The following is a 16,883-nucleotide window of genomic DNA, read 5'->3' on the forward strand; positions in this document are numbered from 1 at the left end:
TATTTCCATTATATTTTATTTTTCTCAGTTAGCTGAACTCATCAGGGAAGAAACAATTCCTGGCCCTGAATTTGTCAGCCTGTGGAGTTTCAGTGTATAAAATGGAACAATGCAGAAATGTCATTTTCATTCTAATTTAGCCAATTGCCATGATGAGAAAAATAACTGTACATTGCTTGCAATACTAAACAGTGTGAATTATACATGTGATACTGTTTTCTTCTTTAAGGACAGCAACTTAAACCAGCAAGTAACTGCACTTAGTACACGTGCCTGTACCCCTAAGGTAGGAATGTTGCACTTGCTAGGAATTGTTTCCTTCTCATGCACTAGAGGCCTCCTTGTCCATGGTTTTCCATCTCTCATGGCTTATCCGAGACTGCTGCAGCATTTTGAGGTAAATACCCGCTCGGCACCTTTCTAAAGAGGCCTCTGGAAGTGCCTGCGTGTTCCCGGTCCCCGGGGCTGGTGGCTGGCCGCGGGAGGACGGGCGGGTGCAGTTCAAACCCTGCCCGCCTGTCCCGGCCTCGGGCAGCGCCCTTCCTCCCTCTCTCCCTCCCGGCAGCCGCGGCTGCTGCGCCGAGCTCCGCCGCGTGTTTCCCCGGAGCGGCGGCGCCGCGCTCCCCTCGGCCTGCCCCGGCCCTTCCCCGCTGCCCGGGAGCGGCGGCCGAGCGGAGCCGCGGTCACGGCGAGGCCCGGGGCGGGGACGGAGCCCCGTCAGCGCCGGGCGGAGCCGCCGCCGCGTCCGTCGGGGGCGGGCGCGGGGCGGAGGAGGTGGAAGCCGCGAGGCCGCGGAGGTACCGTCCCTGAGGGCGAGCGGGCGCAGCCGGCGTGCGGCGGGCGGGCCGCGGGCCGGGCATGGAGCGGTGGGTCGGGGCCGCCGGGGGCTGGGATGCGCTGTGGGGAGCCGGCTGGGGCCGATGGCCGTGCTGGGAGCTCCTGGCCGCCTGCGCCGTCATCGGCGCCGTGGGCTGGCTGCTGCGGCTGCGGGACAGGAGGCCGGGCGGCCGCCGGGCGGCGGCGGCGGCGGCCGCCATCTCCTCCCCGACCCCCATGGCGTCCCCGGCTCCCCCGTCCGCCCCGGCGCCGCTCGCCGCGGGGAGCCAGCGCTGCGGCGGGAGCCGCCCAGGTGAGAGACTCGGGGGAGGCCGGGGGGGGTGGCGCTGCCCCTCGCCCCGCGGGAGGGCCGGGAGCGGGCACCGGGCACCGCCCGGGGAGGCCGCCCGGCCCTTCCCGCCTCCCTTCCCGCCTGCCCGCGCCGGGCCCGGCCCCGCCGCCCCGTTCCCTTCCCTTCCCGCTTTGTCACGGCCGGGCCCCGCCGTCTCGGGCTCGGCGGCACAGTCGGCTCCGCCCGCCCCACCCCGGCCCCGCTCCCGCGGCCTTGCTGCTGCTCCCGCATCCCTGCCCGCCCCGTCCGGCTCTAGGCATCGGTGTGCGTTTCTCCTCCCGGAGAAGTTAGCCCTTTTTCATTTCTTCTCTTCCCGTGGCTTGTTCTAAGTTTGTTCAGCAGTTCCCTTTCAGCCACGTAGTTCATAACTGGTGGCTCATTTGCCCGCAGGCGGTACAGACAAATCACCCCATCGCGAAGCCACGGTTGCTCTAACGCATGCAAATCCTATCAGCCGAATACAGCCAAAGACAGGATGTGACTCTCCATTCCTGCCTCGGAAAAACAAACAAAACAAAACAAACCCCCAGCCAAATAGAGCAGTTTTCTTACATTACTCATTTATTGAAGGATTTAATGAGAGTAGTAGAGTAAAATAGTACTGCCGCCCGTAGAAGTCAGTCCATTCTGTCATCAGTCTAGTCTTTTTTTTCTTTTTTTGGAAGCAGATTCTGCTGTTTCATACTGTTCCAGTGAGACAAGGGAAAATACAATTCTTGCCCATTCTTCCAGGTTTTGATTGATTTGGAAGAACCCTCAAACGTGGTTGTTGCTAAAGTAGTTATTCATATTTGCAAAGGTAACTTGCAAGGCTTTACACGCTGAACTAGAAGAGGTAGCAGCCGCAGTGCTCTGTGTTCTGGATCATTTGTAGTTATATAATACATTTAATGGTTCAAATAATCTCATTTTGCACCTGCATGTAGCAAACGATTGAAGGATTGTCTCAAAACAAACAGTTGCTGTTTCTCAGGTTTGCAAGTTACATTTTGTTTTTGACAGGTTTAAATAGGTAATGAAATTAAAAACCAATAATGCTTATCTAAGTTAGCTGAAATCTTATTGTCAGAACAAAACCAGATTTTGTGAGTTTTGTGTTGTCCTTCCAGCAATGTTTTCCCTGTTTCCACACCAAATGACCTGTAGAAAACTCTTCATCCTAGCAGCAGATCCTTCACTGCTGGTCTGCTTTGCCATCTCATTTGGATTTAGTTTTGCCAGAGTTGTAATAGACACACAATTTTTTTTCTCTTTTTTTTTTTTTTTTTTTTTTTTGGTTGAAATTCTGGGCACTAAGTTTTAGGTACTAGGTTCTGTGAAAACATAAAGCAGAAAAATTACTACCTCACAGCATTTTTTGGCTTAACCACAAGGCAGGAAGGATTTTTGCGTGTTCCTGTCTGCTCTCCATACATGAATTATATATGTACAGGTCAGCTCTTCTGCAGAATGACTGTGCTAGTTCTGAACCCTAAAAATAGGAGCACTTCTCAGTTAATTCTTTAAGGCATTATGTTGACTGCTTGAAGTGCTTTCATTGAGCTCTTTTCGCAGTGAACTTTCTCACCTGAGTTTTCATCTTTCTTGTGATTTTATAGTTACGCAGTCTCAAAAGGAAAATCTTTAGAATAGCAAGGCTGGATATTTTAATTGACCTTAGAGGCACATCCTTTGATTAAAACATATTGGTATCAAATTTTATTTTAAAAAATAGAGGATTAAGAATTGAAAACAGGTGAGAGGTTCTTTCACATCTGTTGTTGTAGTCTTTTGGGCAAGTCAGATAATCGAAACAGTGAGGTTGCCTGGAGGCTCAGGATTCACCAGGGAACTACAATACTTTGGGGAAGTGGCTCAGCAGCATCAGCTGTGGCTCTGCTGCTGTTTGGTGGGGTTTTTTCTTGGAAATGCTCTTGTTTCCTATTGTTTCACCGAGGTTCCAGTTAATACTTGTGAAATGCTCAGAGACTTGAGGTTATGTTGTTCTCTAACCACAGACATTCAAAATAAGATGTTCATAAAAAAGAGACAGCTCTCAAAGGAAATGTTCCTCCAAGGAAACAACCCTCAAACTCACATGATTGTTGACTTGTAATAATTAAAGGACTGTTTAAGTTTGGCATTAAGTACATTTTCATAGTATTTCCTAATACTAGGAGTGTGTTTGTTCTGACACAAATTGCAGTGAATCTTAACGTGATGCTGTATTGACTGCTGCTGAAAGCTACAAAAACTTACTGTGTGCATCTGGGGTTTTTTAATATATGAAAAATAGCCTTAAGTTTCATTAACTGAGAATGAAACCTAAAATTGAAAATAAAATGCTAGAATGGCCGTACACCGCTGTCCAAAGCAGTGCAAGGCTCATGAAATGGCTCAGCAGTGGAGGAATGGGCAGTGAAGGCAAGCTGAGGGAATAGCACAGCTGAATCACTTGTGTCTGGAGCTTCCCTTCCTCAGCAGCATGTGCCAGGAGAGTCTCAGCCTCTGTGCAGTGCATGGTTGCAGGACCTGATGAAATAACGTGAAAGCTTCTTCCATTCTGGAGCTGCCCAAATCCCGTATTTTTCAGTTGTGTTTTTCAGAGCAAAATCTTCTCACTGACCAGTGTGGAAGCTGTCAGTGTGGATTACATGGGGGGGCGTAAGCTGGGGGAGTTGTATCGTAGCAGAGAGAAGGATGTTCCTTTGGAAATGGAGAAATTCTCCTAGCTTCTGTTTTCTGTTGAGGAGGGAGATCTGAAAAGATCAGTTGTTTCTGTCTTCTGGCTGTTTGCTCTCAAAACAGGCCTGGGAAACAACACATTGTGTACATATTTGCAGCCTTGCATCATGGCCAGAGAAGGCCTGCCTTGGTTGCTGTGCTGCACTTATGCCTCAGACTTCTGTCAGCCAGAAAGTCCTGAGGAAATACTAGAAATAGTTCTGTGCCTTTAGCTGGAGGTGCAGCCCCTTTTCTTGGGGCTGACTGGCGCTCGTGTCCTTGCATTGCATTGCACAAATAGATTGTGCCTTTCTTGTCAGGAATCAAATACTTCTCAGTATTTGTCATAAATTTTATTGAATAAATGCTCTAGATTGAATTTTCACTCCAGAAGAAATTGAAAAAGGACTACCAAGAATAAAACGTAAGCTGTAAATATTCTTTTAAGTAGTCAAGAGATGAGGAAGTAAACTTGGTATAGGTCTGGTAGCTTAAAAACATTGAATTGAAAAATATTTTGTCTTCTCTGCAATGCAAGGATCTCCCCAGAATCCCAAGAAATTGCTAAGAGGCACTTTTTTCCTTGGCTTTAATATACCATTTAAGTAGCAGAAGAAAAGTTGTGGTTTTTTACAGTTTTCTCTCCTCTTCTCTTTTGCCTTTCCTGTAGGTGAAATAACAATGGATACAATATTATCCCGGTTAAAGAAGCTCAGCCACGATGAGCTTAGAGAAGAGATTGTGAGAGCAGGACTGAAATGTGGGCCTATTACCGCAACTACGAGGTTTATTTTTGAAAAAAAATTGGCTCAGGCACTGTTGGAGCAGCAAGGAGCACTGGAGGAGGAAGGGTCTGCTCTGCCAGAGGAGGCTGCTGGAGACGTCCCAGTGAATCACAACGGCCATGGGAGCGCTTCTGAGGAGGCCGACTTTGGGTACTGTGTGGGTCTGAACCCTCCAGAAGAAGATGCTGTGACACACACAAACTGTTCGGCTCCAGCCTGTGGTGCTGATTCACAAATCACTGCTCAGACACCGTCCAGAGATCCTCCGCTGTTCTATGGTGTTTGCCCAGTTTATGATGACATATTGGCAAGGAATGGTAACTACTCACTTCCCTCCTTTCCAGTGATAGGCATTGCAGTCCTGTCTGAGTACCATTCTTTTATGTAGCAGGTGTTCTGAGCACCACTGCATTAGTATTGTAAGCATTGCTTGAAGTATTTCTTTGTCCCTGTGAGTAGTATTTATTTGATCTTCTGAGGCAAAGAAACACAGTTACAAGACATCCCAGGTGTTTGCCATCACACTTCCTACGCATGAGGATCCTCTACCCTGTGTAGCTCAGATTTCTTATTGCTACTCTTGGATGCATCCTGTGCCTTTTACTCTCTCTCAAGAATAAAAAGTAATCCTTAAACAATCAAAAAACTATTTATATTGTCATCAGTTGAGGCTTAAATGATCTCTTCTATAAGTTTTCACATCTTCCTTTCTGTTCTTGGCAGGAGTAAAGTAGTGCACAAGACGATTTCCTCTGAGACAGCAGTAAGAATTCTTACTAAGAAAAAGTCCACTAATATATCCTTATTTGAACAATATCATTAAAAGGAGAAGAAGGATTTGTTTATTATCTAAGATTCTCTGTAGCAATCTTAAAAGTTGTGGATCAGTTACGGTGTTGATCTTTCCAGACAAGGCAGCATCAAAAGTAATGCAGGGTGAATACTCTCTGAGTTTGCTTTTCCATAGTGAAATGCTTTGCTGCAGGTGGCCCATCCGTTAGAAGGGGTGATTGGTGGGGATGGCTGAGCCCTGTACAGGCACCACCTGACACTACCTGGAGTGTCTGGGAGGCTCCCACTCCGTTTCCAAGAGATTTCAAAGGACTTTTGGCCTTAGTGCCATGTTTGGAAGAGAAACGGTCTGAGACCAAAGCTGGGATGATAGTCTAAGAGTTCTGTAATCTGTGTCTAGGAATTGAAATCTGAAATTATTGAAGCAGCGTAACTTTGGTGGTTCTTTGTTGCAGAGAGAATACATGTTTATGAAGACAGAAAGGAAGCTCTCCAGGCTGTTAAGATGATTAAGGGTTCCCGTTTTAAAGCTTTCACAAACAGAGAGGATGCTGAGAAATTTGCTAAAGGAATCTGTGATTATTTCCCATCTCCAGGCAAGTCCTCTTTATGTTTGTCTCCAGTGAAAATGGGAACATTTAACAGAGGTAAGTGGGGAACTTCATCTCTGTACAGTAGATGCAATAGACAGTGTTGATTTTTTTTTTTTTTTTGTGAGAGAAGAAGCAACAGCTGCCTTACCAATATAGTAATAACAGAAAAAATTGAAAGGGTGAAGCACTGAATAAATTGAAGTTTAAAAGGACATTTATTTTAGGTGTAGAGGTGTTTAAAATGTGGAAAATGTTTTAAATGTAAAATGGCATTGCTACTTTTCTAAAGCTAAATGTAGGTAATGGTCTGCATGGATACCTTGCTTAGTATTCCATGGTTATATTTGTTAGGATTCAATTTTACTCATGGACTTCAGGATTTTCAGGTTTAGTAAGACGCTGATAAAAATTGCACAGCATATTAAAACTGTGCTCGATTCTTAAGTAAATTTGTAAGTTCAAAAATAAAATGGTAAGCACTGATCATATTTCACAGTGTTCCCAGTTGCTAGATTAAAGTGATTTAAGAGTCACAGAACTGCAGAAGCAATTTTAGTAATCAAAAAAATAGTCGTTTCTTGCTGAATTTTGCTTTTAAGTTTGGATGGGAGCAGACTGGTAATTACAAAGTTTGCCAGTCCTTATTAAAGTCTGAAACAGTTTTACAAGATGATTAATCATTTTCCCCTCCCTCCCTATTACTGACTACTAGTGTATTTAAATGTCTTGTTATTGAGTTCAGTTTCCTTACTCCTGTATATTAAAGATGCCACATTAATACATGGTTTGGATTAAAAGCACCATTTTCATGGCCTGGGTGTGGGAATGGTGATCACTGGAAAGAATGTATCTAGAAAGGAGGGATTTGTGTTTTGGTAGATGGCTTGTGCTCCCCTGAGAGCGACACTGCGAATAAGGAGAGAGCCAACAGCTACAAAAGTCCACGGACTCAAGATCTCACAGCTAAACTCCGGAAAGCTGTCGAGAAAGGAGACACAGCAACGTTTTCAGACCTCATTTGGAGTAACCCTCGTTACCTGATCGGGTCAGGGGACAACCCAACGATCGTACAGGTGAAAAACAGCAGCAGAACAGGAAAATCTGGGTTCTGCTTTAGTGATGCAGCTTTTGGGGCCTGAAAGCAGAAGTGGAAGGAATGGTGTTCCCCACTCCTCCTTCAGGACACCTTGTTCCACCCAGTGCAGGGTTTCTCTGTTGGCAGCAGCTGCGGCTCCCTTGGCTCCAGCAGAGCTGAAGGGACTGGGTGTGCAGTTCTTCAGGGGAGGGGAGGAACAGTTGTATTCAGTAGTGCAAGAATAGTCTTGTCTTCTTCTTTGGTCTCCTCCAAGTAATTGCAATCTTTTTTGAAACGGATTCATTTTAAGGACCAGGGTAGGGCCTGGGCTGTAATTAGGTGTTTCTATAGCATTGCTTACCTAAGCAGCTCTATTGAATTCCAAAACCATAAGGTGCCATTTAGCAAACACTGACAATCTTACTTCAATTTGTATCAGACCAGCTCTGTGAAGTTGCTGAAATTTTTTATATAATAGAGCAAAGCAGCTGGATTTTTTATATCTGTACCCCTTCTCCTGCTCTTTTTCTAAACTGAACTTGCTACCTCTCTTTATTGTGTAATATCTTAATACGCATTTTTTGCCACATTCTTTCCTTAAATAAAGGCCCTAACTGAGTGTCAGAATAATTTCATTAATTATAAGAATAAACTGGGTGTAAAGATGAGTCTTTACAAAAATATCCATGTAAGACTCAGGGTAGGAACCCATGTATTTTCACAGTTCATTCAGTTACATCTCTGGGTGTAAGAAAGCTGTTTAGATTGAGGCTCATTCTAATATTGGTCTTTTTTTCCAGGAAGGGTGTAGGTACAATGTCATGCATGTTGCTGCCAAGGAGAATCAGCCTGCTATCTGCCAGTTATTGCTGGACACTCTGGAAAATCCGGAATTTATGCGGCTGATGTACCCAGATGATAACGATGTCATGTTGAAGAAACGCATCCAATATATTGTTGACCTTTACCTGAACACACCAGATAAAATGGTAAGATTTGGGGAGGCTACCTCTTTATTATTATTATTATTACTATTATTATTAATTGACAACTGGAAGGGGTTAAGGATATACAAGGGAGACTGAAAGAGAACAGAAGGGGAGCTGCCCATGAGTTCTGTGGGTTTTGGTAGTTATTCTGCTCTGTGGTGGGAAAAGATTGGTTAAGAGCCTGGATAATTAGTCATGGCATGTATTTACTTTCCTCGGTCTCAAAATTAAATGTGTGATATTGACTTTATCATCTTTCTAAGTGCATGTGAATTTTTCCCTTTCTCCCACTGCAGTGGTTTGATACTCCATTGCATTTTGCCTGCAAGTTTGGGAATTTGGATGTGGTTAACGTGCTTACCTCACACCCAGCCATTGTAAAAAATCCAAAAAACAAATATGACCAAACTCCAGCAGAAGTAAGTCTCTCCATGTCTGCAGCAAACCCAGAAATGTTATCCTGATCAATATTTTTCATATTCAGACTTTACTGACTACCATAAATAGAAGGCTTGTAGTAAGGTGCTAGTGTCATGATTAAAGAGTAAGTTCTATATAACATTAGAATTATTTTATGCTGATTCTGTCTGTGGAAAAGTTTTAGAATTTTTGGAGTTGGATGTGTTTTACTTAGTCTACTATGGAATGAAAAGCACTGGATGAGGTGGGTAGGGGCCAATGATGTGATTGTTCAGGAAGAACACACATGGCAATTGATGTGAAAATTAGGTTATTATGCTGCCCTAACAACTAAAATTCTATTAACAGGTAGTTTGCGAAAGAAGCAAGAATAAATCTGCAGAATTGAAAGAAAAGATAAGAGAATACTTGAAAGGTCTGTATGCAGAGTTTTGTACTATGTCAGGCACGTATGTTTGCTCTTTGCTGTCCTCTGTTTGCTTTCTGTAGCATTTCAGTTCATAAATGATGCTGCTGTACAGTGATCTGAAAACCAGAGGGAAACACGAAAACTGAGTGGGGACAGAAAACTTTTTCTGATCCATACATTAAGAGAAAGCTCTTTAATGTATGGATCACAAGGTTGCCCTCATGGCTCTGTGATGCGGGCAAGATTCAGTAAGGCTGGAGCAGAGTGTTTCATCTAAAAGAAACAAAGCCCCTTTACAGGGCAAGAGATGTATCTGTCATGCTGGAGAGTCCTGTAATTTCCTTTGTCATGTGTGTGTTTAGGCATTTGCCAAAGGAAGTTGTGAAATTTGTTAAAGACCCTGTGGGAAGGGTTCTGTGGATCATTGCAGGTCTTTTTGTGTTTGAAAGAGAAGGGAACCTACACTGTGATGTGACCTGTAATCACTGAAGCAGCGAGTCTGAATTACAAGTAGTTTTACTAATGAATTAGAGTCAGATGGTTCAGTGTATGGGTGCACTGATAGTCCAGGAGGCAGCAGCAGGCTGATGTAACATAAAGTGGATGAGAAGGCTTTGTATGATTGATTTCAGGACGCTATTATGTCCCTCTCCTGAGGGCAGAAGACAATTCCTCAGCTCCGGTCATTGGGGCGCCGTGGTCGCCCGACCAGACGGACGATGGCCCCCAGAGAACTTGGCCTAAATACCCTGGCAGCCCCAAGGACCCAGTGCTGTCCATCAGGGCGTTTGCAGGCCCCATGAGCCCCTCAAAGGTAAGGAGAGAACTTCCTGTGACTCCTGTGGCTTCTCCTTTTTATGGATAAAGAGGATAACCTCAGGGTTCCTTGTGTAGTGTAGCTTGCTCCTGGTACAGATTGCGGCTCTCTCTTTAATGAGGAGATGAATCTACCTCCATGGAGAAGCACAGAAACTTGTAAATATTTTTTTATTGCTGAAAACAGAAATGTAGTGCAAATAAGAGGAGTGGAAGTTCAGTCAAAAATAGTTTCCTTTTTCCTCTCCAAATCTATTCAAAGAGCACCTTTGGCAAACCTTTAATTTCTTACAGATAATTGCTGTAACTTTCTAACCCAAAGCAAAGCCTTTCAAGGCAGCTATGAATCAGTTTGAAAAACCTTAACTGTATCTTTATCTCATATCTAGAAGTTGCCACTGGATGTTAGAAGCAGTTTAACCTCTGCTTGTTGAATTAACATTAATATATTTTTCTAGATAGAAAAGCTGACAACCAAGTAGTAGGTGTTGGGATGGTTTTGGAAATGTATTGACTGTATAGGGGAAAAGCAGAATCTTTAGTTTTCAGAAGGAATACTTAGATACCTGTTAAATATATTCCAAACTCAGAGGTGTTTTTTTGTCTCATTTATTTAATGTGAACATGCTGCAAGTACAACAGCTTTAGAAACAGTGAATAAATACAGTGGAGGACTTTGTATCATCTGATGGTTGCATTCTCTAAGACTCTGTTCTACCAAAATGCTTAATGCTTTTTCTCCTAAATGTTCTTGATCAATTTTCTCTTCAACTGACAGAAATTTAAATATCATTTATACTCTGAAAAATATTATCTAGGATGTAAACAGTTCGTAATTTTGATTGCTGACAGGTATTTTTAGCGTCTGAATGTAATCCTTAGTCATCGTTGTGATTTTGGTCATAAAAAGTCAAGAAATGTGGGATTTCACAAAAGATTTCCCTTGAGGCATTCCAACTTCAAAATAGCAAGAATTTTTTCTAATAATTGTAGCAAGTCTGTGCATATAAAAATGTCCCCTTTGCATCCTCGAAAACGATGACCAGGAAGCATTTGTGGTTAAATAGAACGACATAGCAAAATCACAAGACACTTCTCTTTCCTGCTGCACACACGTTAAAACCAGGCAGATGTGGTGTCTGTGCAGTTGATTTTCAGATGGTTGTACATTGTGGTCCTTCTCTTCCATGAGCAGTTAGGTCAAAATAACCACCAGCAGTGGCAGGAGTAACTTTAGATCCAGTGTGAGATCCTTCAGAGCTGGAGCTGAGCAGCACTTGTGCACAGCAGACAGCTGAACATCTTCTAGATCCGCAGGTAGATGTGCAGCCAGCACTGAGTTGGTTCATGCTGTGGGGGGCAGTTTCTGAATTTATTTCTGTTTTTTAAAGGCTGAAGAATTTCGCAGGTTGTGGAAGACTCCACCTCGAGAGAGAGCTGGCTTCTTTCACAATGTCAGGAAATCTGATCTGGAGAGAGGTGTTGAAAGAGTTGGAAGGTATCTAAAAGACTGTCAATATAAAAAATTAATAATAGAGCATGTAAAAGCAAAGGACTGTGCTGAGAGTACAGTTATTACTGCACAATATCTTGGGACAAAAGCTACTGCAGAAATATTTAACAAAGTATTTTGCAGTTGGATTTTTACTGTATTTTTTTGTAAACAAAAGATAGTTAAAATGTGAGACCTGGCTTTCTTAGCTTTGGCAGTAAAGATATTTTAGCTATTATTAATGGTATGTATGGAATGCTTTTCACAGACATTTACTTGTCTCATTTGTCAGTTCTAAAATTATGCATAGCCTGTTCTGTGAAAGTGAGGGATTGTTAAAAGGGAGCAGAATGAAAAGATCCTAATACAAATGTGCTGCTTTATAAAAGCTGTGTGTGTGTGGTGTGTCCTTGCAGTTAAAATACCGTCTATCAGCAACATATGGAAAACAATACTTGGTTAAAAGCTGACTGCATTTCATTCTTTAAAATAATCCCTCACTTCCTCCTCCCTCTCCCATTCCCAAATAGAAAAAGCTGGTGAATGCAATATCAGTAGGGATTCTTCTCTATCTGATGTCTAGATACAGTCAGCTTAAAAATAGCAATGTTTATGCTGCTAACTGTAAAAATAGTAGATGAAATGTGAAAAATGCTCTAGAACAAATGAGGTAAAACTTTGATTGCTAAGGATGTATCTGTGCTTTAGCAGACTGTTGATTGTTGTGGGATTGTGTTGCCTGGTTGCACGTTTGTGCTTCTGTTCATAGCTGTTAAAATGTGATCAGAAAAGTTATTGTCAAACTAATATTTATGTCTTCACAAATGATTCGTTTTATTTTATTTATTGCAGGGAGTTAGCTCATGAACTGGGGTTCCCGTGGGTTGAATACTGGGAATTTCTGGGCTGTTTTGTTGATCTGTCTTCCCAGGAGGGGCTGCGAAAATTAGAAGAGTACCTGAGTCATGGTGCAATGAGCGAAAAGGCTCAGCCAGAAACAGGGGAAAATGAAACCTGCAATAGATATAAAACTCCACCTCACTCTGGTAAGAAAAGGGCAAATGCTGCAAACAGTGGGCTGTACCTGGGGAGAAGAGGGACAGAAAAAGCTTGGTGCCCAGGGGAAGCAGTATTCACTTGTTGTGGTTGCTGTTACTCGTCTGTTATCCAGACAGTCTGACTACTGCATCAAAAAAGGAGGCAACAACACAGTGAATGTAATAGTGCAGTCCTTATCTTTTATCTGAATTACTTTATTTGAGTGTAGCCCCCTTTAAGAAAACCTTTATCTTCAGTATGTTTTCACTCAGAGCATTTGGGCATTCATCTTAAAGTATGGAATTTTGTAATCCACAGATGTGGAATAAATAACATTTTAAAAATAAAAGAATAATTCTTTACAACTGTGAGTGTGAAAAGACACAAGAAGCAAAACCCAGGAAAGCTTTTATACCTTAGACCACTACTTGCCATGAGTGCATCTTGCATTTTTAGCTTTAGTCAGGTTAGCTCGTGCTGTTACATAAAATCAAGAGAGGTCTTCAGGAAATAGAATAAGGCATAAAGATTGTGTATTTGTTCCAAACTCTTCTTATGTGTTGCTCTTGTTAAAATTGTTTACAGGCAAAAGTAAAAAGTCCTGCAATTCCATTTCTGTCGGAGCATTTTTGGATGAGGATGATGATGACATGAGCTTAGAAGAAATTAAAAACAGACAAAATGCAGCACGAAATATCAGCCCCTCTCTGGTGTCCAAGGAGCCCAGCATTGATGCCATTGGAGATGCTGAGTGTGATATTCTGTCCATGGAGTGTGCAGGAAACATCATAGAAACCTCAGCTCACCCTCGGCACTACGAGAAGGGAGCTGCTGCCAGCAAAAACGGGTTTTGCACTGCTGTGTCCAGTGAAAGGATCCTCAGTGACAGACGGCAGCTGCAGGACGGGTCAGAATGCCTCATGTCACCCGTTTCCAATTTGATGTCAGAATTTGAAAGCCTGTCATTCCAAGAACAAGAGGTTGCAGGAGTATCTTCTAAAATCACTGAAAAACCTGTAAATGAGGGAATTCTGAACAAGACCTGCTCTGCGGTGTCACTGGCAAGTTCTTCTGAGCCAGGTGTTACAGGAAAACATGGAGAGACCAAGTTAAGGACAGACCACAAAATATCATTAGAAAAGGAGAAAATGTCCAGAGATTCTGGAATTCAGACTAAGGATATACAACAACGTCAGGAACTTTCTTCCCAGAAGTTTCTTTTGAAGACTTCAGCCACAAATGACAATTTAAAATTATTCCTTCTTGGGTGAGAATTGCCTTTTTTAACTCTTAATTGCACAGGCAATCCCATTACTTACATAAAACTAAGTGTTTTGGAATGGGGGTGTTTTATTGCCTGAACAAATACATGGTTCTCTTTTCAACTAGTTCTGTTTCCATTCTAGGGAGCAGCCCTCGAAGCTGGATGGTGATGTCTTAGCAGCTATAGAAGGAGCAGAGATTGATCCCCAGAAATTCCCAATGATCTACAAATGGAAACACGCGGTGCAATCCTACTCCTCGTCTGACAGGCAGAGGTATTGCTGCAAACAGTCACAGGAGTTGAAGTACATGTTTAGTGGGTCAGCTTGAATAGCAGAATTTCAGGCCTTGTTGCCCCCAAAGCCATATTTTAAATATTCAGCAGAATTGACTTTTCTGAAGTTAGTCACCAAAGCCTTTTTGACTGGTGTCTATTGATGGGGAGTTTGCTGGTGCTGCAGTCGTGTTCTTTCCATTCCACTGCTGTTCCAAGTGACTTGAGCATAACTCCACAGACAAATCAGACATGACTGTTTTCCACTTGGCCAGTGTCTCACTTTGCTGATTTGATACTTGGATCCTTCTCTGGACTCAGTGGTAGTTTTGCTGTTGGTTTGTAATTCATCCCTGTTGTTGATGCAGTGCAGGAATTGGGTTTGTTGCCTTTTGGTACTTAGGTTGCACTGAGGGATATTAAGGTGAATTTAATATCTTCAGGCATCTTTTTGTTAGTGTTTTTATTTTTACCCTTTGTCACCCCAGTCCAAAGGACCTGTTCATGTGAAGGATGACGTATGTTCTTCGCCATTTTGAAAGAAATGATGTCTTACTGATTGGGGCAACACGTCTGTGTAGAATATTTCATGCTCTTCCTGTTCCTTCTCTTATTCCAGACCTGTCTCTTACCAGATAGGATTTTTCTCAGCTGGTGCATTGGTTCTGAGACCTAGAGTGATTCTAAACTGATTCTCATTATTGCAGTTTCCTTTAAAAAGCGTGCAATGACTTCTGGTTTCTTTCAGTTGGCCAAGTCCAGCGCTGAAGGCAAGATTCCGGTCCCAGTCCATCACTGCTGGCCTTCCAAATGCTTCAGTGTATCCTGGTTCAGGAAGGAACAGTCCCATCCCAGGAAGTCCAGGAAAACACGGCAGCCCCGGGAGCCCTGGGCGCTACAGCCCCGCCTGTGTCCTGCGCTATTTTGCAGAGCCTCCTGCCCAGTAAAGTACAGCTCCTCGTCCTGGGACTTCAGTTCTGTTTTCATTGTTAGAGTGGAGGAAAAGCTACAATGTTACTAAGGTGACATGAGGTTTGTACTTGGCTATTTATTTCTCCTCAATTGAGGACAACTGTATGTTTAAACAGTGGAATATATGTCTTAATGCCACATACGAGGTAGATTATTACTGGTGATAAGCAAGAAGCTTGTGACAGTGCAGTTGTCCAGTAGCTGAATTAACCCTTGTTGCCAGTACCACAGTGGGCTGAACTGTCCCTTAGCAATGGTGGTATTTGCTATCACTACTTACCCTCTTTGTGATGAGAACACAGCCCTCAACTGCCTTTTGTGACCTTGGATAGTCGAGGAAAGGCATCAGCAAGCAGAACGTGGGAGAGGAGATTGATGGCAGGAAGTGAAGCGTTCTCCTGCTTGCAGGGGAAAGGCCTGAGACACGCCTGGGAATGCAAGGACAGCTTTGCAGCGTGGAGAAGGGATGTGAGAAGTGTGTAAGGAGAGCGTTTGCAGCCAGCTGGGCTGGGCAGTTGATAGCCACACCCACCCTCACCTGTCTGTCCATGTGTGTGCACAGAACTGCACAGAGACCCTCGAGTCTCTGCTTCTGCTGAGGCTGTTACAGACACCGAGATCTGAGTGCTTTAGAAACAGGGCACTGTAGAGACTATTGGGATTCCTTTAAGTGGTAGTAGAAAGATATAAAGAAAAGAAAAACTGAAAAATGAGCTGGTTATTTTTTCCCCAGACAAGCTGCAAACACTGGCAGATTTGAATAGTTATTACACAAAAGCACATCAGCAATAATCTCAGCAAATTTACCAGCAAGATACCTTACCTTAATGGTCTAGTTTGTAATATATTAGCGTGGTAGCCAGTGGCCCAGGAGGTGGCTATTTCCCAGCTGTAAAGAGGGAGGACTAAGGACAAAATATTTTTATGAAATCTGAGCTTTTACTGTGTCTCTAGTGTTGATGTGGTAATGAGTTTTTGTTACAGTAGTCAATAATTTTATTCTGCAGCCTTCTGTAAGAATGACTTGTTTTGACAGCGTGATGCTAAGAAAGCTTTTCAAAACTCCAGAGAGGTTTCCATATCAAGCCTAGTGCTTGTAATGTTCCATGAAATGCTTCCAGAAACAGCTCTCTAGGTTAAAAAAAAAAAAAAAGAGAAGACCTAGCTGCTGTATAAATCTGATGAGAAAATGAAGCTCTGCAGGGCCGTGCTGGTGGGAAGGGATGGATTAGGATGGGCTGGGAGGCAGGAGGGGCCGGGCTGGCCTCCCCCAGGCAGCGACTGTTCTACACAAACTCTGCACCCTCACAGGTTCGTGATCGGTACAAACCTAAACACTGCACTTAATGCTTTGGCAAGCTCAGTAGTGCCTTTTGTAATATATTTTTTTAATTAAATTTTTTTGTTCTTTTAGAAGTTTTTTAAAAAAAAAAAAAAGTGGCATCCACTTACTATGGGCAGATAAAATACAGTTTTTTCTCTGGGCTTTCTGAGCAGGATGTCTTTTAGTGTCTCTAAGATGGAATTATTTGGTGCGATAGCTCTCCACGGGGGGAGAGACTCCTCTTTTAGAAATTATTCTTTTAAAAAAAAAAAAAAAGCTTATTTTGTTCTTTTGTCAGAATTGAGCCTAGTTTCATGGAGCTGGACATTGGGAAGAGCTACTTTATATAAATGCCTCTCATTCAGTCATATTCCAGACAAGTACCAGGGGCCTGGCAGTGTCATACTTTAGGAAACACGTTGAAAAAAAACCCCAGCACCAAAAACATAACCATCTGTTACCAAGTATATGAACTGACTTTTTTCATATGGGTTTTTTGTTGTTTTAATGTTTTATTCTTATGTAGCAGGCTCCACGGTCTCAAAATATTTTAAGGTCCCACATACCCACAGTTCTACTCCAAAAGGTTTGAGATTGGCTTTTTGCTTGTCAGGTGGGTTTTTAAAATAATTTAATGTAAATTACGTTTTTATCATTCTGGAGAAATTGATCAGCTGATGTAATTGCCTATTACCATGTTAAAGCCAAACTGCTGGGCTGAGTTGCTCTGGGTGCAGCTGCTGTTCTCCACCCTGGTCCTTCAGAGCTGT

At 43.0% G+C, this 16,883-nt stretch overlaps 1 protein-coding gene across 2 annotated transcripts; it reads left to right on the forward strand.

Annotated features, from left to right (window-relative positions):
* Positions 1–749: 749 nt before the first annotated feature.
* ANKLE2 (ankyrin repeat and LEM domain containing 2) lies at positions 750–15,947 on the forward strand. 2 transcript variants are annotated; one of them, XM_040080705.2, is made up of 13 exons: positions 750–797; positions 4,542–4,973; positions 5,904–6,095; positions 6,921–7,114; positions 7,917–8,105; positions 8,402–8,524; positions 8,874–8,940; positions 9,567–9,748; positions 11,142–11,248; positions 12,095–12,288; positions 12,866–13,547; positions 13,687–13,818; positions 14,566–15,947. In XM_040080705.2, exons 2-13 carry the CDS (start codon positions 4,553–4,555, stop codon positions 14,762–14,764), a joined length of 2,682 nt encoding a protein of 893 aa, XP_039936639.1. In that variant the 5' UTR covers positions 750–797; positions 4,542–4,552; the 3' UTR covers positions 14,765–15,947. The 2 variants fall into 2 exon arrangements, with proteins under 2 accessions (XP_039936639.1, XP_039936637.1); XM_040080703.2 differs by lacking the exon at positions 750–797 and adding an exon at positions 844–1,129.
* Positions 15,948–16,883: the final 936 nt, after the last annotated feature.

This window comes from Hirundo rustica, chromosome 17 (assembly GCF_015227805.2).
Source record: "Hirundo rustica isolate bHirRus1 chromosome 17, bHirRus1.pri.v3, whole genome shotgun sequence".
In the NCBI taxonomy this organism is placed as follows: Eukaryota; Metazoa; Chordata; class Aves; order Passeriformes; family Hirundinidae; genus Hirundo; species Hirundo rustica.